Consider the following 21906-nt stretch of genomic DNA (forward strand, 5'->3'; position numbering starts at 1 on the left):
TGTTTTTGTACCTAAGAGGAAATTCAAAATACGAGAAAAACGTATTAAATGAAGCTAAAGTTCTCCTAAAATCACTCGCAAATCTGTTTGGTTCTCGCATGAGCCGACACCTAGTGGTCATTAGAGGAACAGCATCTTAAGGCTCTCCAACATCTTTAATCAATATTAGAATATCGCTTCTTTTTTTTTTGGTATGCACTTCACTGTTAATATCAGATTGGGAGTTTCTTCTATTATTTTGGTTTCAATTTGACAAAAGTGTACCTTTGGACTTGATGTTTGCAGTCTACATGTAGGCTACTATGTATTTATAGACAGTTTAGTGATCCATTTGACATCATGAAGAGAATTTTTTGACAAATACACGTCCACATTTCACATCACATCTCGCCTTCGTTGAATCTAAATCTAAATCTATCAGCAGCTCAACGCATTCTGAGCTACAAACCGCGTGGAGCTCCATGAATGAGACGACACAAAGCGGCCGGGTGGAGACAGCCGTGTCCCCTATAGGACCCCGAGGTCTATAGGGCAGGCGGGCTGGGACTATGCGGGGCTAGACGGGAGTCTTTGCTCGTAACACAAGGTCCCTCTCCCTCCCTCTCTCTCTCTCTCCCCCTACACAGAATGAAGCGACGCTCCGCTGGACCCGAGCGCGCGTCTTGGCCCCGCCCCTTCCGACCAGACCCAGCAGCATCCGCACGCTGCGTGATCCCCATCACAAACCGGAGCGAGCGGCGGCTAGATGGAGTAGTACTACTACGAGTAGTGGGAGTGCTCACGGCTTTTTTTACTCCTACTTTCATGGATTCGCCTTTTCTCTGGAATATCGCTTCATTTCATCGCGGTAAGTGTGTTGCGGTGGCCGCTGCGCGCGTGCGTGTGTGTGTGTGTGTGTGTGTGTGTGTGTGTGGGAGAGAGAGATAGAGAGAGAGAGAGAGAGGACACGGGACTGTGCAGCTATTGTCTGTTGCTGAGGCAAGTTTCACGAAGACGCGGCGAGGAGGTCTAGGCGGATCGTACGGGATCAGAGCCCGGAATGGAAAAGCGGATTCGGTGTGTGTGTGTGTGTGTGTGTGTGTGTGTGTGTGTGTGTGTGTGTGTGTGTGTGTGTGTGTGTGTGTGTGTGAGGGGAGGAGGGGGAATTGCGTTTTAATGATGGTAGAGAAATCGATGTCGGTATTTTAGACAGACACCTGTCTCCAGCAGCAACAGTGACCGCCCATCCGGGGCTTATTCACGCCCTTTCTTGCCTGTAGCCGAGAGGCTTCTATAGCCGTAAAACAAACGCCTTGTTCATGTGCAGATGTGTCTGCAGACCGGCAGGAAAAATGTGTCCCCCCCCCCCATCCTCAACGTCACAGGGTGGCTATTCCTCCCCAAGCAGCCGCCCATACACATGGCTGATGCCGTTCGGATCGATCGAGAAGCCCATGCTCGTTAAGGTGCCTCGTGATGTAGAGTCATCATCACCATCCTGGTTGCTTCTCCCATCATCACACGCGTGGAGGCTTGATTATGAGAAGAGCTGCACCTCATCCTGCTGCTGCCTCAATAAAAAAAAGGAATACCAGCACAATATGAATCATACCTCCTGGTGTAAAAGGAAGGGGCTGTTTCCTGATACATTCGTGTTTTTGGGTCCTCCGTGACCTCACCAGACAGCTGCATTCTGGACATAAAGGTCACGAGGGATGTAGCAACAAGGCTGTGAATGTGAGCAGATGAGACGATTCAAACAACACAAATATGGGTGAATATTTAATGACAAAACGCGTTAAATTGAGAGGCGATGCAGATGAGCTGACCACGCAGGACCCTCCGTGAAGGAGAAGTCCGTCGTCCAAATGAGTGCAGCTTATTTTTAATCGCTCTAATTATTGGATGCTACTCCCTGCTTACATGCACACGGCGGTGGGTTTCTACTGCTTAACTGCCTGTCTGCACGTCCCCGTCTGTATCAGATCCTCCTCGTGGCCTCCTGGCTGAGCACCGCAAGCACGATAATATCACCCTGTCGGCTGTTTGTGCTTTCCCCCCTTCTTGTTCTGTGTGTTTATATCTGACAGGTGTGCTCATGCTCCTTCCCTGTAGTATACTGAAGCAGGCAAACGGTATAATTCAGCAGACAGATGGCAGGTGGCTGGGCATCAGGTGAGCCTCTTCTTGGCTGTCAGCGGGGCCTGCCAAATGCAAGAAACCACTTGGCATGGACCCACCACGGCGGTCTACACCAGCCCGCCTCCATACAGCATGTGTGGTGAAGGTTTGAGACGCATACAGCAAGAGGAGTGCATGTGGAAAAGGTTCCATTCTATGGTGCTAACACAGAACCAATCAGGCAGCAGACCGAGGTCACAATGATGTCATCATGCCTGGCAGTGACACACGATAGTGACGTCCGTCTGTGACATCATCAGCACGTCTTTAACCATCCAGGGTAGTTATTATGGTCGTCATTCGTTTTTGCTCAGATCAATCGGCATCATTTCCACAAGGATCATGTTTTAGTCGATTAGTTGTCAGAGTCTGGCTTTGTTTAACGATGTCTGAGCAGATTTATAATTAGTGTAATGTTGGTTTATGACAGTGTGGTGGATGCACTTGTTTGAAATAGTGCTAAAACACTTTTTAGAGCAACGGGCCTCATCTCTGGTCTGAACTGGCTCCATTTACCAGTTCATTAATCTGTTATAAGTCCCATTTTTCATACTCTTTTGGGTTCGTTTTGATCTATTTCTTCCTTTTGGTTGTCAATGGATATTTCATGTCATAGTTCTTGTTTTTCAAAATTGCTCTCTGACCCGTTTAAGCCCAGCAAGCCACGAATTTCACAATAAAGCTCCAGAAACGCGATTTTCTCCTCATCACACGAGTGAAGGAGGAGGAGAGGGCCGCTCGCAGCCGAGTCGAGCCTCCCGTGAGATCGGTCCAAATGAAATCCAGCTCTAGTGTGTGATTACCTCTTCACATGGCGGGTGATGAATCACAACATACAAGTGAAATGTAACATGGCTCTTGAGCGAGCGCTCGGGGAGGCTGGATACACAAACGCCTCCGGCTGTTTACCATCACATGCTTCAGGTATTTCTTGCTGCCTTTTTACGCCGTAGCTCTCTTCACACGTGGCAAACATACCGAAAAGGTGCTTTTCCCCCTAAATGTGTTACAAATAACAATAATCACAGGGAGAGAAGCCGGCAGATGCCTTGTTGAGAAAAACGCCAGACGTGAGACTGCAGGAAGCGTTGACCTCTGGGCCTCGGCGTTATCTCCCCCACGCTGGAGACCGGCTATTGATCACACGCATACATCGCCACACACATAAACCCTTTCCACGCTCCGTTGATGGCAGGTATTTGATTACCAGGAGATGTGGGGAGGACTGGTTTTCCAGCAGAGGGGGGGAGTCCTGATTGGGTAATATATCCGTCACTATGACGTCTCCGGGGGGAACGCTCAGCCCTGAGGTGAAATAAGGCCTTGCCTTTGGAGACGGAGCCTCCCTTTATCTACACAGGAGGCGGATACACACAGGTGATAAAGTGTCAGAGAGGAGCAGGCACTTCATAAATATTTCTTTGCCACACAAAAATAAAAATAACATCTCATGTGGTTTGATATCTATATTTACTAGGATGCTTAATTAACATAGTGGGAGACGTGGTACGTTAAACAAACCAGTATTTTTAGCTTCCCAGAATGCAGCGTGAGCTTCTGAACCCGGACTCGTGTATGTAATTAGTTTGAAAGGGAACGAGAGCTAATGGAAGGAATACTGGAAATTGCAGCCAAACGTCCCTGGCTGTGGCATGTGTGTGTTAGTGAGGATTTCATTATTAGGGTATACACAGAAAACTCATTTTCAAAGTAAGAGTAATATCATTTGTTCATTAACAGACCCTAGGGCTGGGCGATATGGACCAAAAATCATATCCCGATTTTTTTTAGCTGAATGGTGATACTTGATATGTATCTTATATTTTTTGCCATTAAGAAATAACAAAAACAAAGTCAGTTCCAAGTCAAATTAACTTGCAAAATGTAACACATGCACTTTTATTAAACAGGCTGCACGACAAGCAGAGAGAGAGCTAACACTGATGTCTGCACAGTTGATGTCGGTGGTTTCACGGGGTTAATAAACACAAATTGCCAGTAGTGGAAGGAGTACACAGACACCCATTACTTTAAATGAAAGTACAAATACAATACATATTGAACTATTTAAAAGTATAAAATGATGTCAAATAATAAGGACATTCATGGAAATGTCTCTTTTGTGGAAAGTTAATACGCTTTGGGACTCTCAGGTTTAAACAGTGAATTGTGTTTGATCAGCTGATCATATGTTTTAATGTAAAGTCTTAATCTGAAGGAAGTACACCTGGAAGTGAACCGAGTAGAAGTATAAAGTAGCATAAAATACAAATGCACAAGTAAGAAAGAATTAGTACGGAAGCCCTAAACGGCCATGCATACATACATTTTATTTCATCCGTTTTCTCGTGATAACGAGATAATTTTCATCCGTTTTCTCGTGATAACGAGATAATTTCCCTCTGTTTTCCCGTGATAACGAGATAACAAATGAAACTGAAAGTTGGAAAGATATTCACAGATTCGAACTGACCATAAAGAGACCCTTGATGTGTGTAGTGATTTTGGAGTCTCTGTAGGCCTACTGTATAACAGTGGAGTTATTTATTGTCTTGCAATTTGCAGACGGTCCCTGCGCACTCGCCCGGCTGCCGGTTGCGCATGGAGATCAATGTTCTCCGTTCAGCTCGCAGGACGGCTTATTTATGTAAAAAATCGGGGTTTTGGTGCTTGTAGCTCGTAGTCTTTGATATTACGGTGAGACAGAGGCATCATTTGTGTTTGAAAAACGTTTCACTTCTGATTTATTGATCCCGGAAGTTCGACTCTGTCTTTCCAATTTTACCGAACTTCAAAATTATCTCGTTATTACTGGAAAACGGGTGAAAAATTATCTTGTTATCACGGGAAAACGGAGTAAAATTATCTCGTTATCACGAGAAAACGGAGGGAAATTATCTCGTTATCACGAGAAAACGGAGGAATTATCTCGTTATCACGAGAAAACGGAGGAAATAAAATATATGTATGTATGGCCGTTTAGGGCTTCCGTAAATTAGTCAAACTTGCCTTGTTAAATGTTGCAGCTGAACACTTTGCCTCTAAACTACAGTGAGCAAATTAGTGAATATATGATTTATAAATATGCTATTAGGCTTGAAATGCCATCTTATGCCACTTTTTTTAGGTCACAGCAGTTTGATTTCACACAAGCTGAGACACAGAGACACGTCCAGATTCAGGACCACAAACCAAAAAAAAAAAAACATTTCCTTGATTTGTTTTGTAAGATTGCCTTTCATATTTTCAGCGTCAGCACCGCGTTAGTGTTCATTTCATCATAACGCCAATGGTTTCAGTTGTCAATTTATTTGTTTATGTGACGATTCAGTGGTTTGTGAAGTTGTCAGCAATCGTTTGGCGGTGGCATATTTGCATATATGTATATAAATATATGTTTAATGCCTCTCTGTTCTGGGAAAACTTCACTAACAAGTATAGACTTTTAGTGTCTTCATAAAAAGTGATGAGAGGAATAAGAGCCTTTCTATGTGTCTTTCCACGACACATTACAACAACAAATAGTAAAAACAGATGAACTCGTGAATGAAACGATCACAAGTACCATCTTATGTCCTTTAGCCAAACGAGTTGACGCGATGCTGATGAAGCGCTCTGTATTTCGCAGTAGACCCCGTCCCCTCTCTCTTCCAGTCTTCCCGTAATTGTTTTTTACTTTAATCGTTCCTCTGAACTCCGAGTTTTTATCTTGAGCATCCACTGCAGAAACTGAGCTTCTTCCATCATCCAAGCCGCAGCTTTGTCGTTGTTTTAGCCTGTATGGTAATTATAAAAAATCCTAACCACAGACGTTATTTCAGGCATTTCAACAACAAAAAAGCCTTAAAACTATACGATCGACTTTGAGAAAAGTGCAAGAACTATAAAATGCCAACTCATTTCCAGGTTTTAGGACTCATTCCTGCAGCACTTTATTGGGCTGAAAAATAGCTGAACACTCAAGAGATCAAGAGCTTGTTTGATCTAAGTATAGACCGAAAATCTGGAGACGTTACGATGCAGCATGACAAAAAACAAACTTGCACAGCATCATTCAGTATTCAAGACACGGAAAGCAACACACACACACACACACACACACACACACACACACACACACACACACACACGCACACACACACACACACAAGCCTTCGGGGGCGGGACTCATCAAATGCATTTCCCCAATTTAAGAATTTACATTCATACATATGCATATTCACCTGAAGCACTTACAGTTGGTTAACGGCTTTTGTTGGAATGCAAAGCGACAACCGCCGTTCTCGTGGCATTAATTCACCGCATTAACTGCAGAACTGTTGATTTTCAATGTCAATATAGAGAATTGAATTCAGAAATACAATATTATGATTTAACATGGAACATCCCTGTGAAGAATAAACCAAAAGTCACAGAAAGTAGATTGTATTGAAAAGCTTGAACCCAAAGTGAAGGGAAACCTCATTAAGTTGTTACTCATCTTCAGAACAGAGGATGAAATTTGACAGTACAGTTGAGAAAAGTGCAGAAGGAAGTGTGACATTGAGGCAAAAAAAGACACATTTGTGCAATCTGGAAAAAGACATGATGGTGAGACTCAGCAGCGCAGGCAAACCCTCGATATGTGGGAATACACAAACGTGTTGAAGACTGTTGGGAAGGGTTGTTGCTTTTTGCAGCATCTGAAAAAAAACAAGCTTGATATCTCCTCGGCTCTTCTTCACGTCCCTCTCTGGGAGAACTTTTTTCTTTCTTAGTTTGAAAAGTTTTGATTCTTTTTCCATAAAGGATTCCTGCCTGATCTTTTTACTGTCAACTTCATTCAGTCTCCTCTGTTTGACATTCTCCTGTCCTCTACTGTACATCCTTACCAGGCGTGCAGATTTTCCTGCTAAGCCTTCTGTCGGAAAGAGAAACAAGAAAGAAGTGATTCCCTTGGCAATTCCTCACAATCAAGTGATACTAATCTTCATGGTGGTGAGCAAGAAACAAATCACTTAACGTGTATTAAAGATGCACAGCGGGTTTCCAACATGGTTTTAATAAAACAAGTGTCCCCGGAGAGCTTTAGAAGCTTATACCACTGATTTAGCATTGGTCCGGACTCACGATAGAAAAAAAGTTAAATTGATGCAGCAGAACCAGAGATATTAAAATTTCATAAATGACCAAAGACACTATCCCTCACTGGCTTCCCACACCCGACCACTGGCAATGAATGGTGTTTGTTGGCATGCGCGACCAATCGCTGGGATGAATGAGTGTTTCTGCACCATCTGTGTGCCGACTTGATCGCTAATGGCAACGAGCTTGTTGAAGGTCTTCGGTGAAAGCGAATTAAAGTGGGTGAACGTTGGGTTGTTCACATCATATTGTTTGTTTGGTCAACAGTCATCCATTTAGTCATGCATTTGTGATCAGGAGAACTGCGCTGGTAATCTTGTTTGCAGAGTTGCAAAAATTAAATATGAGCGGCGAAATAGCATTCTTTAAAAATGCATCTACTGTACGTTGAACTTTTCATATGTGCATATGGTCGAAGGAAGAGCCCAGGATGCCAGGATTCAGAGAAACCATCAAGACTTTGTCTCTAATTCCTTCTGAAAATGACGAGCAGCGTTTCCCAGAAGAAGTAGCAAAAGTTCTTCGTCTTGAACGTGATTTACGCATCGTTTTGTCCCCCCTCCCCCCCCCTCCTCTGTTTGTCTTTCCCATGCCTTTTCTTTCCCCCGCTCTATCTGCCCTGTGTGATGTTCAGCTCGGTGGGGAGACGGGAGGGAATTTATCTGAAACACATTTCCATGTACCAGTTCACCGCTGCCTTACAGCGCTGGGATTCATATTTCTTCAAGAAAGTAGCGCGGATGTGCGCTGTCAGAAGTTGTGCTGCTTTGTCAACAAATGCTTTGTGAGAGAAGCCCCGTTATTATTGTTTTATACGGAAAAAATTGATTCCCCCCACTTTTGAGAAAGCTCTAAGGGAAGTATGAAAACTGAACTATTTAAAGAAACAATGCTGTTGGCAGGAGACGGGGGATTCACAGTGAGATGTGTACATCTTGTTGGCCGTAAACCTCTTTCTCAGTTACGGTTTGAGGAAGAAGGCATGCTTACAAGGTGATCTGTGGTCTGTGAGGGTTGTATAATAAACATGAAAACCCTCTTGGTGACAGCAGGAGCATGGTAAGCATCCAAAAACTGCAGATTTTTCTGGAGTCAAATTAAAAAAAGGCATAACAGTGGGGTAGGTTTGGACCAATGCCGAAAACTCAAATTAGCACCACTTCCTTTACGCCAACAACACCAACAGAAGGCCGAAATGATATCACAACAACTAGGTTTGAGGAGCGGTGCAGGACTGGATGGGGTTGAATCCAGATATATTAAACTGGCCTCTCAGATGCTTATGAACCCACTCGCTGACCTGTTTAAGGCATCCTCATCCACCTGTGAGTTAGCAGCCATCTGGAATGAATCACACATTACTCCACCTTACAAAAGGTGGGGACATTCTAGATGCAAATAATTATATTTGCAGTATATAATGGGGCTGCACGGTGGTGCAGTGGGTAGCACTCTCGCCTCACAGCAAGAGGGTCCTGGGTTCGATCCCCGGGTTCCTTCTGTGTGGAGTTTGCATGTTCTCCCGTGTAAGCGTGGGTTCTCTCCGGGTTCTCCGGCTTCCTCCCACAGTCCAAAGACATGCAGGATGGGGATAGGTTCATTGGTGACTCTAAATGTCCCATAGGTGTGAATGTGAGCGTAAATGGTTGTCTGTCTCTACATGTCGGCCCTGTGATAGACTGGTTACCTGTCCAGGTGTACCCTGCCTTCTCCCAATGACCGCTGGGATCGGCTCACGCCCCCCGCGACCCTGAATACAGGATAAGCGGTAGACAATGGATGGATGGATGGATGTTGGAAATGTTTTTAATGATCTCAAGAAGGCTTTTAAGCTTTCAAGTCAGATGCATTTCTTCATCAAAAAGGCGTGGCCCAAGGTTCTATGCTGGGTCCACTTCTTTTCTGTCTTTAAAAATGAATAAATCCTTATTTACTCCTTTAAATACGTCTGTTAAACAACACGGAGGATCCTGTCCTTTTCAAACTTGTTAACTTTTGTTTGTATTGTATGTAAAGACCCTCTCAGAAATTAGATAGTTTATCATCAAGGTTGTTTTGTTTTCTTAATAAATAAAAAGACCGAAACTATAAAATGTTCTGACAGTGATTTAAAAAAACGGGGGAAAACAGCAAATCCTGAAATCAACGACTTGATAAATGAAAAACACTACAGATTAACTGTGTTTCCTCTCATAAAGCATCTTACACACTCCACCTTAGTTCGAAGGTCAATCACTGATGCTCCTTTGTTATTAAGTATTAAGCAGCGAAGGACTAAGGGCGACACCTCCTACATGCTGGCAGATAACCAAAGGTATTATTTCCCCTGCCCTACCACCAACGCTGTCATCTTGACGGTTCAGTCAGAGTCGGGCAGAGCAGCTCAGCCGGAGAGGCGGTCAATGAGGAGATATTTGTGGGCTCCATATTTCACAGTCGGCTCTTATCGTCTCTGAGAGGAGAGAAGTTGCGTCTAGACAAAGTCATCACAGGCCGGCCGAGTGGAGGGGAGATGATGATGATGAATCCTGACAAGGCCTGTAGGCGGCTCGTTTGAGGAGCTCGCCTCTGGGAAGACGATCTGATCACCTTTCATCTGACTGTAAACAACCCGCTCCTGGAATCGGACGGAAAAATGCTCCTCGGCTATGATCTCTGCAGCATCGTTTGAAACGGCGATGCCCGGAGGCGAGAGGAAAAAAGGGAATGCAGTACTTCACCTACATTTTATAATTTGTATTCTTTGTTGTGTATTTGGGCAACAACTCAAGATTGTTTTTATTAATAAATATCTTCTCATCATGATGTGTGCATCAGGCTGCATGTTATTGTTGCAACACACTATGACTTTACCAGCCACCCCCACTCCTCCGCAGTAACAGTCCTTTGCTCCTTCCTGCTGTATATACACAGGGAGCGATGCTGTAGATCGTGGGAGGAAAACTCTAATAACATTTTCCACTAAGATAAAAATCACAGTCGGCTACAAGAGCTGTTGTTCCATTCGGCTGGCTTTATAAAAGCACGGTTCAGTGGAAGGAGCTGCAGAAACGTTGAATAATTTAACTCCTGTTGGTGGAGAAAATAATAAAATAAAACAGCTCATATGTGGAGTTTGGGGAAAGTATAACGGCGTTAATGTGATGTGTGATTTAATTTTGGAAGGTTTTTCTTTTTTAAAACATGACTTCTCATTGTCCAACATGTAGTTGATGCTTATAAGTCTCCCAGTCTAATAACAGCTGGATTGTTTTAGGCAGTAGGAGACCTATCAGCGTCTCTGACCGCCGGCCTCGAGTGGTGAGATTGAAGCGTTTGGTTTTGAATCAGGATGAGTCCGGCGAGTGTTTTCCCGTGGCGGTGGAACTTGTGATGCTGCTGCGTTTTTATGTAGCACGCCTATCGTTTGTCCTTCCTTCAGGGTTGAACCAAACACTTCATCATTCAGGGGAAATGTGCTTTGCTTTCTTTCTGAGCGGATGATCAGATTGATGCCACGTTCATTATCTGCCTGTTAAATATATGATGATTTTTACATACAGCTTCTTAAATATAACGTGTTTCTTAGTGAGCTTTAGAGGTCTGAGAGATGTCGGTTTGACTTTGTAGCTGAAATGTTTCGTACAATAAAATCGTACACTGCCAGTGTGGAGATGGATATGACACACAGGAAAATGATGCTACAGAGGAATACAATGTTTTCCATGCATTGCCTTCGAGCTGCTGCTGTGATCTTTGTTGGTTTGAATCATTTGTTCTGGATTTGTTTGTTGTCTTGTGTGCTGCTTTGTTCAGATAACAACATCTCATCTCCACACCGAAACACACATTATGTCGTGAATACATTCTGTTCTAATCCCAGGTAGCAGGTTAACGTGCAATGATGTAGTGAAGAAAGTAACCTGCAACCGGAAGTCCGAAAAGAACTAAACCCAAGGCACAGGACGTTTAATATGCATATAATTAAAAAAACCCATTTGAATGTTTATTTAGTGCCACAAAGTTGTAATCTTGTCAACATTTGAGTTTGTTGAAATCCAACTGAAGCTCAGTCATCACTCCTTGTGGTGAAAATGAGCAGCTGGTGTTCATTATGTAATGCAAAAAATGAGGTTGGTTAAAAAAAAAGTTTTAAATGTAGAATATGAAACGCTCCGCTGCTCCTTTTCTCTCCGAACTTGGCTCCACAACAAACCTCTGCCTTTCATCAGTCAGAGAGAGAGAGAGACGCCACGTTAATCTTTAATGGGGAATTAAGCATGATTAAAGCCTCACAACACATTTCTAAACATTAAACATCTGCGGGGGGTCAGGGCTCCGTTGATTAAAACCAATAAATCAACAATTATGACGGCAGATACTGGCATTCCTGGCTTTCCAGGTCCACCTTAACACCCACTTCTAATCTACACCCACTGACACTGCAAAACGCCTCACTGCTCTGCGAGTCCTCAGCAATCGAAAACACGACTACAAGTGAGCCATTTCAGCTGAGAGCCAGAGAAGCAAATATTTCACAGCAACATCATTTCTTCCAGTATTCTCCTCTCAACTTATTTCTATGTAATTCCCACTCACATTAACAGGCTTGCTATTATCCACGGGGGAATGCTGGTGCTATTATTTGTGACTTCGATGCTATAATGAAATGGAGCAAAACACCACGATAAAGACAACGGAAGCAGCGCCGTGCTGTGTTCGAGTACCAAAGACCGTATGGTTTGAGTCTCTGGCTGTTTAGAGAGTAACTTTGTTTTCTGTGCATTTTAATAATACAGCGATTTGTGATCCTGAATTCAGTTTACCATCTCTTCGGGGCAAATTTAGACTCTGTGGCGTTAAAATAAATGCAACTAAATAGGCTTCAACTCAGAAATATGTTGTAACGTGGGATTGCAGGCCTGACTGGAACAACCGCGGCTGATTGGCCACCCTCCCTGCCCGCCACCAGAGCTGTCAATCAGTTTGTTCGACTAGAGTTTCAAAACTTGAACCTTCTTGGACTACTACACATTTGCAGGAAGAGCTCTTCAGGGTGCCTCAGAGTTTGTGTCCACTACCTAGTTCTTACATGTTCAATGTGTATTATTTGGGGAAATACCCGACCCGGCTGCTCCATTGGGGGTTCTGCATGCACAACCTGACTGGATGGAGACCCACGGGTAGACCACACTCGGATGACTGGATCTCCTAGCTGCTCTGGGAGTTCTTGAGATTCCCGGAAGGAATTTGTGAAGGAACGAGGTCATTTGAGCCGTTCTACTCTCAAATATGGAGGTGCTTTTCCAACAGAATCTGTGATTATAACACTTAACTAAACCTGTAGGTGATCAGTCCATTTCACTGCGTACACATGAGGACGTAGAGCGAGCGTGATGTTAGGAAATGTCCTCGCTGCATTCCCGTTCGCTATCAGACGACGAGCGCTGACACCTTCCCGTCTCTTGCAGAGTGAGCTGCCGTGAATCCCAGAGAGGAGACGTCTCCCGACAGGAGGCAAGATGGCATCCAACAACATCCTGCGCAGCTACTCCATCATCCCATGTTTCATCTTCGTCGAGGTGAGTGGTGTGTGTGTGTGTGTGTGTGTGTGTGTGTGTGTGTGTGTGTGTGTGTGTGTGTTTGAGTGACAGTTTAACCATTCACAAATGACCTCTTCCGTGTAAATTATACACAGCCAACCGGAGCGGAGAGTGTTGGAATGAGTGGAAAGTTGAGTGTGTGTGTGTGTGTGTGTGTGTGAGAATTGTTCTGCTCCTCCATATTTAATTACCATGTCAACTGAAAGTCCTTAATCAGAGAGATGTCTCGGGACGCCTTCCATTACTCTCTCTCCTCTCGTTCTTTTACACACACACACACACACACACACACACACACACGCTTCTCTGAGGAAATCTCCGGCACAGCGCTCTCGGATGAATTCACGCCTCTTCTTTTTATCTCATGCCTTCTTCTCGACTGACCTTCGTGTCACACTTCCTGACAGCCCTCCGCCATAAGACTCTCTCACATAATTGTCTGCTATGAGTGTGTCGTGCTGTGTCCTCCAGTGAAAGTGAAATGGGAGTATTTTATGTGATCATTTCCCCTTTGATTCACGATGTTCGTTCTACTTTGCTGGAGCAGCCTCATGGGATTGGGATATATTATTGCCCTGCACTTGTTTTCACATCTGAGACGTTAACTCACCCCCCAGTTATTGATAAGTCAGATGTGAGAATAGATCTATTCTTACTTTCAGTTTGACACCTTAGAATGTGACTATGCACTCTGCAACGCCCCGCTATAACAGGATTAACAGGCAGAGGAGCTGGGGAAATCAGCTTTTGACAGATCGCAAGTTTAACATCAGGTGTGTGAGCAACTCTCAAAATAACGAGGAAGCATTTAACCCTTCTGTGTGCACCCAGGAACGGTCATGGGAATGCAATAAAAATATCGGAGCATGGTGCAGAAAATATTCTGATTTATGCCGTAAGACGGACACGATATGCTGCGATTGGCAACCGTTTACTCCCACTTAACATAGAAAAACAGTGGATACAGATGCATTTCAAGCACCATGTATGTTTTTTTTTTATTTTTAATTGCGACACAATTAATCATCACAAAGAGCTTAATCTGCTATAGAAAGCCCTGCTGTTGGACAGCCTGTCATCGCTGTACAGCAATTTCCTCATTTACAGCTTTGGAGTGCTGGCTGGAACTCAGCGTGGAGCGCTCAGCTGGACATCGCTAATCACGGCTGTGCAATTTGTTTAATTAGGATGTGTGACGAGAGGGGGGTTAATGGGTAACTGATGATTACGTCCCCGGTTCAACACCCTGGATGGTGAAAGTGTAGCGTGGAAACAGACCTGAGATGCGATGACAGCGTCTTCTCGTCGTCGAGGTTAGTCTGAGATATAAAGAAAAGTCTATTTCCTAACCTGAGCGTCAGACTGTTGATGATGAAACCATCACCTAATCGGCAAAACCGTTACCATACCAACGCATGCATCTTCAAAGTTGTTCATCACTGGGTTGAGCAAATCAGCACGCAGCTGTTATTGGTTATTGATGAGGCTCCGCCGGGGTTCGTCTGTCTGATGAGAAGATGAAAATCCCCGTAATGGCTGTTATATCACTTCAGTGTGTAATCACAGGATGGATGGAGAAAGGGAAATGTCTCCCGTATATTTCATATCTACAAAGTGTGAAACAATAACCCAGATGATATCATTAAGGACACGGAGACGACAAACTTTTAGCAGAAAGCCTGCGTTACTGGAGTATGAAATGGCTTTACAAAAGATGCATTGTGGGAAAATGAAGGATGTGTTTTATTGCTCAACCAATATTTGAGATTTGAGAAGTGTAGAGCTGCTTAAATATGGTTGAAATTAAGATTGATAACAGTATTTTTTTTTCCAATATTGGCATTTATATCATGGCACAATAGTAATTAAATAAATATGATTACCAACGTGATTGTAATCATCATTGTGATTAATTGTACAGCAGTTCTGTAAAGTGGCAAGGCCATTTTATTTGTTTAGCACTTTTCAACCACAAGGTAGTTCAAAGTGCTTGACATGAAACATTAAACGCTTTGCAAAGAAAATAATTATGAAAAAATAAAAACATCGAATGAAATAAAAATAAAAAGTTCATGAATATTATACCATTGTCACTCATCCCTGTGATGTTAGAGAAAAAGGATCTATGAACACAAGTGGTGGTGAAATTGTGTCTCAGGAGACCAAAGATTCCTCCATGCTGCAGCAGCGTCTTCCTCCTGAGAGACGCTGTTGAAGCCCAGCAAGCTTTCTTTAATTCTCCCCACAGTGTTTTCATTTACCCTCCTCTTCTTCACTGACGGTCCTCAAACGCATCACATCCACCTCCGTCTCTCACTCGCCCTTGCCCGTTTTATCTGCCTCTCCCTCTCTGATGTCGCATCCTCATTTCTCTCTCTCACCCCTCCCTCAATCTCTCACCTCATCTCTTCCCAGAAGCCCTTGCTTCCCTTCACCTTGCTTATCCTCCATTTCTGTGCTCCTCACTCTCTCCCTGCTACTTCTTTTTCTCCTCTCTTTATTTTGTTGTTGTTGTTGTCGCTCTTTATCTTACTCACCCTGCCTTGTCACAAACAGAGCAAGGCAGAGTGGACGGCGGTGTCACGTGACCGGAAACAGAGCGCCCCGATTGGAGCAGCTCCAGCGCCAGAGGCGGTGTGACAGGGAGGATGCTTATTGGTGGTGATTTGTTTAGTTAGTCACGTAACCGTGTACGGCGTTTTCCCTCCAGTTGCTTAACCTTAAGGTGGTAATTTGTCGTTACTGTGGACTAGGAGATGAATATATGAGGATAAAGAAGAAGAAGAGAGGATGAAGGGAGAGGAAGGATGGAGAAAAGTACAATAGAGGAAAGGAAGTGAAAGGTTGCAGAAATCGGAGAAATTAATTAAAAGCTGTGGAGGTGAAGAAAAGGAGAGAATAGATATATATCCTGTACCCCCCCATGGATGAGATTATGTAATACACAGAGCCCCAGGCATTCATTCATATCACTAGGACCACTTAGGCTTCTCAGATTTGGGTATAAAAATGAAAACCTTCACCGAAAATCTTTTAAAAAAACACCACCACGGAAGGAAATGATACTATCTCTCGACTATCATTTGTAAAAAAAAAGAAGAAAAATCCTCACTGTCAACCTTTTCCGACATTTCCGTTCTTTTATCTTGCTCAGTCTTTACCAGGATGGTGTAATAATGTTCTGGGCTGTCATTATGAAAATAAAAAACCAATCCCTGCAGGGAACGCTGGTCTTTGATGTCGCTCCCTCTCCCTTCTTGGCTGCACTGACGCAATACGATTTTTTAACTCGGGGGATTCTAAAAAAAAGAAAAACAAGGGGGCTTTTATCTGGGGAATCGTATGTTAAATTTAGTTTTGGAATAGCACAGATTAATTGAAGCTGCTAGTTTTGATTAAGGTTTGGACAGGAAGCAGGAGCACGGTCGCTGACTGAAGGAGGAGAGGACAGGTAGACACTCTGTTAATGTCAATGGTTAATCACACACACATTAAAAAACACTTTGTATTGTTTTCATGTCGGGACCTTCATGATATCATTTAAATAAAAGGAAAGAAACCATATATGACTTGCATGATTAAATCTTTGTTTCATGTGTTTTTTAAAAGAGTTTCAGTGACAGAAAGAAACAATGAAGCAGTGGGCTAGCTAGGTCAAATCTAAATCCTAGAGGTGAGACAGTGAGACGAAGGCTTGGCCTCCAGAAAAGGGCGACAGGTTGCTAGGTAGGTCTGTCTGTCTGTCTGGCAACAGGAGCAGAGACCGAGGCTGAAATAGGAATCCTGACTTGCTTGATTGGGCAGCTGATTGTCTGCTGGTGACACACACACACACACACACACACACACACACACACACACACACACACACACACACACACACACACACACACACACACACACACCCATATCCAAACTCATGTATGTAGCCTTACGTCCCATGTGTGTGTTCATTTAAGATGATTATTTAATAAGGCAGCAGCAGATCTTATGGAGATTTCTATGACTCAAGTTTAGAATATTGGTTTTAAAAATAGTAGTAAACTTGATCTGCAATGTTTGCTGTGAATCAAGATCACCAGAGAAGCAAATATCCATAAATATATACTTTTACAATCTTTAGAAATTAAAAGTAGATGGAAAGAAGCACAAAATATAAATACATAGAAATAGTCAATAGGCGTAATATTGGACTTAACATAATAATCCTGGATCAAGAGATGAATGTTTTTGTTATAGCTGGGATTATTAAAAGCTATTTAATGCATTGCTTTGTTATTTCTTTTCTGTAAAAATTGTAACACCAATGTTATGTCTTGATTCGGGCCGACTATTCATGGTTATATCCTAGCTTTTTAATACATGAGACAACAGAGACAAGTAAGCCGTCTTCACTTAAAGACAAGTTTGACAACAGAAGTGTAGCATCACGGCTTAAATCCGGGCGAGCCCGACTAAGATGCCCGTTTCTGTCAGTCTCCTCTTCCCGTTGGCTAACGCAACATGACAGTGAGACGAGAATCTAGGACTTGGTGTTGGATTTATATAACACTTCCCGGTTGTTTTCAGAGCGTGAGGGAGGAGATGGGCGGTGAGACTGACAGTGAAAAGATTCGGGAGTGAAGGAGACGGAGAAGGGGAGAGATTGAGACCGGGAGGATGGGAGGATGGGAGGATGGGAGGATGAGAGGATGGATCCAAATGTAATTAGGTTTGGAGTTTTATTATGAGGAAATGGCTCTGCATGAAGACAATACAATTGATAACAAAGCCATGTTGCAACGTGGTTCTAAATCTGCTAGAAAAGCAAACAAACAGTAAATAAGTCACATGATGACACATTATAACTGATCCTATACATGACTGACTGATGTTGCAAACACTGGCCACTGTGGGAAAAGGCTGAACGCTAAAACACAGTTTAGTTTTACATTTATTCAGCAGATGAAGTCAGTTATTCAATACTATAATGTGCTAACATTAGATTAGCCATCATATACTACCAGTCATACCAAGTAGCAGCAGTAATGCTAACTCATTTTCTGCTTTCAGAAGTTACATTGTCTGTCTTTATACCTATATATAATATAATATTAATGAAATGCATTTATATTTAAGGCAACTTTGAAGCAGTGCAGCAAGATGCATACACATATTGATGTACAAATCTGATATGGGGTTTGTTAAAATAGCATTTAGCCGTTGTATCCCGTAGACATTAAGCATTATTAACGCTCGTTTGGAGGCATGTTTCTGTGTGTACGTTGAAAATTCACGCTTCTAGCTCTGCTTTGGTCTCCACCTACTCCTGCAGGGATCTTTTTTCCGTCTCTTTAGCAGCTAAATGCTCCTCTTTGTCTCACAGCTTGTCTCACAAACCAGGTTTCTGGGAGCAAAGAATGTGAACAAAAACAGACACAACTAAACCTCCATCGAGCTGAGGGGAACTGCAGAATCGGGTGATAATTCTCCGCGGGTACCTTTAACTTTATGGCAGTTATTTTTAATATGAAAATATAGTCAGTTTTCAGGTTGAGAAAGAGGCAGAGAGTTTACTTTGTAAGAGGCCTTGAAGGAATTGATTTATAAATGGGGGCAGTGGGAAATGCTTGTCCATTCCTCTGCAGTGATGTATTAACCTGAAAGCCGGTGAGAAGAGTAGCATGTTAAATCTCAATAGAGGTAAACGGCTGCACCGAAACGCCCTGCCAGAATCCCCGGTAAGAAGAGGTGAAGTGTCCCCTCGGAGGGAGACGGATAATGGCACGCTACAGTAACTCTGTATAAGCGTTTTATGGCAGCCAGTCTTGTCAGTCTGCCCTTCAGACGGTTAACACAGCATGACGCCGGCTGGGAGAAAGAATCCAATGGAGCCGCTAGACGACGGTATGGAAACGTTACGGGACGGCACCTTGGACATCAGGGCCGGCCTCGCTGCAGCCACATGTCTGCCCTGCCTGACCGCTGCCTAGCAACCACCTACTCTAGTATAGTGGCAAACCCCAATATGGAAGAGGACTCCTTATACGTGCACGACACATGGGTCAAAAACACAGGAGGTCAAAGGTCACCCGGGAGGATGTCAGAGGAAATAGCCTGACCTCTTTAGGATTGATCAGTGCACACTTGTTGATAGAACACAGTTCTCAGATCAGTGACGACTCATTATGCTGAATGGCCCATATCTGAATAATATGTATAATATTAATGGATTATTTATGTATTCATGTGTAAGCATCACTAATGTGGCAGCTCGTTAACATGGGGCTAATTTAACAGATACATCTGACATTTAGTTTAATCCACGATAATATGTTGTGATTTATTAATTGGTGTTAATAATCAGAATCTGCAAAAGTATGTAGTAATTAAGACCGTCAAAATAAATGCATTGTAGTGGAAAAATACAATATTTGACTCCACAATGTAGTGAAATAGAAGTGGTGGTGACTCCAGCGACGTCTCACAGCTCGCTGCTCGTTTACAGCTTTCTATGATTCATCGTGAGGCGAGGGAGACGGAGGGAACATCACTTTTATAGAGATGGAGAAGAGAGAGTGTGATTGGGATGAATGTAGGAGAGAAGACATGCTTCAAAGACATCTCGGTCTTCTAAACCAGCTCAACCTGAACTTCTCAGGCCGGACTGTGAATACAGATGTGGTTGCTGTTGTGAGTGAGCTCGAGGCGAGCTTTGGTCCTTTTGTATTTTAAAAATGCAAATGAGGTGAAGGTCAAAACCACAGAAATAACCCTGAAGTTGTACAGCCGGCCTCCTTTTCCTGGTATTTCCTTGTAAACCTGACATCTGTAGCTCTGTCATCCAGAAGGTATTATTACATGGCATTAATCTGCAGGCGCTGGAATTTACATATTATCAGAGGAGACGTGTGAACACGGTTTAAACCGATTATCCTGCTGGAACGTGTTTGTGGAACAATATGAAATCATATCCGTCTCTCTGTCATTTGGATGCTGCTTTAATGAAAACGCTGCACCGAATAAAATGCTTTCTAAATGACACACATTGTGATTTATCAGAATTAATTAGAAGCTTACAAACAACATTTTATACATTTTTTAAAAATAAAACACTGTCTGAGAAATTTTTCATAATATTTTGTGCACCAGGGCAATAGTGTAGGATGTATGTGAAGGAGCTAATTAACAGTGACCAACACCGTAATAACCGTTTACGGAGGCTTCTGATTGGACTGATATTAACACACGGCGACCACAAGGGGGTGCTGTTTATCCGCTATCTGAAGTCATTTAAGGGCTTTATGATACCTTCTCCAATACATATTCAGCACCTCATTTGCACTTTGACCTCACTCATGTGTACTTGTTGTTCTGATATTTTTTTCCTTGTGATGAAGCCAAATTAAAATCATATTCTGGGTTTGACAATCTGGCTTCACTCCTCCACGTGAGCTTATAACCCTTCCCTCTACCTGCCCCTCACTGAAGTAACCTGTAGTTGCTGCATGTGGACTGTGGCAGTGCACCTTTGTAATAACAGGAGAAGGCATAAACATGGCTGATAGCTTAATGTTACTGAAGAAGCCGGCATAGAAAGCGATGGAGCTACACCTGGCCGTCTCTGCAGGGCCATCTGTGACTTCTCTCCTCAACACGTCACCGTCTCGCCTTCGCCGGCTGTTTCCCACTCAACATATTATCCAGTCTGGCCGTACACACCCTCCATATTTTACAGTTGATTATGATATTCTGCATTAAACAACTGATTTAATTTGAATGCATTTATTATGGAGATTCACACACTTGAGTATCAAACAAAAAGCACTGCTCAGACTGATCTGTTTAACCACGACATACATGTACAATAATATCCCCAATCCCACAGAAATGATGACATGATGGTAAAAGTGTAACCTTAACTGAGGTAGCTGATATTTCTTCACCCAATAATACTGCACGACATCATATATGTGGTTTTCTTCAGCCAGGTGGAGAATCACATGCATGCTGATTTACTGCTGATTTACACTTTTTCTAAAATCTGTGGTTTGACCATGTCAATAATGTGTCACTTTCTCCAAGCTTTGATTTGATTTACTTTATAAATTGACAATCAAAACCAAACACAGTGAAGCAAAATAAAATAAAAATAAAAAAAACCCAAAACAAAGCAGTGAATGCCTTTGGCCTCAGTCTGCACTGCAGAACAGAGATGGAGTGTGTGAAGCATCATCTAAGAATATATGACATTTTATGAGCAGAGACAAGAACCAGAAGCACTCTTCCTCCATGGGCTGTGTTACCCATAATGCCCAGTCTGATGTTAGGCTCCTTGTAAGATACGAAATCAATAACTTGTATAACTTTATATAGACCTCCACTCCAGATGCTCGCATGCATTTTCACAGCCGTAATCGCTGCTCTAGTTGGCTGAAGACGTTTAATATTTAATATCGTCCCAGCAGGTTGTGAAATATAGTTCTTGCATTGCACACAACATATCCTCCTTTTGAAGCAGCACTTCCGCGGTAGCACAGTGACACCTTGTGTCGGGGAGAGGTAGCATTACAAACCACGGTGTGAGAATCTGGAACCATTCAAAAGCAGATGTCAGACGTAGCTGCTTATAATGCCCTATTTGCAGAATTCTGATACAAAGAGTGTTATTTCTCCACATTTCCCCTGTGATCATGGGAGCTGAGTAGCTCCATAGAATTGTACCTTTACGTGACGTAAATATTCCAGTTCCAGGGATGTTATGGGGCCTTTCTTCTATTTAAAACATAGACAAACACCATATCATTTTCCTTTGATGTACAAGCCAGAGCCCGGTGCCAGCAGGTCGGCGACGTCGGTGGTGGTATTCACATTAGTGGCTGAATGGTACAAATGCAGCTCTTTTTTTAAGAAATCACATCAAAAGCTCGTCTGTGCAATGTCTTACATTACATATTCCACTTCCGTTATCCATGACTAAGGATATATATATATATACCGGTATATATATATATATATATATATATATATATAAACAACTGCCTGAAGCCCATTCTGTAAG

General features: G+C 42.9%; 1 protein-coding gene across 1 annotated transcript in view; it reads left to right on the forward strand.

Moving 5' to 3' along the window:
* The first annotated feature begins 705 nt into the window (after positions 1 to 705).
* plppr1 (phospholipid phosphatase related 1) overlaps positions 706 to 21906 on the forward strand; it is a 35677-nt gene continuing 14476 nt past the window's right edge. Inside the window, exons 1-2 of the mRNA XM_084034482.1 lie at positions 706 to 847; positions 12735 to 12845. Coding sequence (XP_083890608.1) covers positions 12786 to 12845 — 60 coding nt within the window. The 5' untranslated portion in view covers positions 706 to 847; positions 12735 to 12785. The remainder of the gene's footprint in view (positions 848 to 12734; positions 12846 to 21906) is intronic.

The sequence above is a fragment of the Eutrigla gurnardus genome (assembly GCF_963514095.1).
Source record: "Eutrigla gurnardus genome assembly, chromosome: 19".
NCBI lineage: Eukaryota > Metazoa > Chordata > Actinopteri > Perciformes > Triglidae > Eutrigla > Eutrigla gurnardus.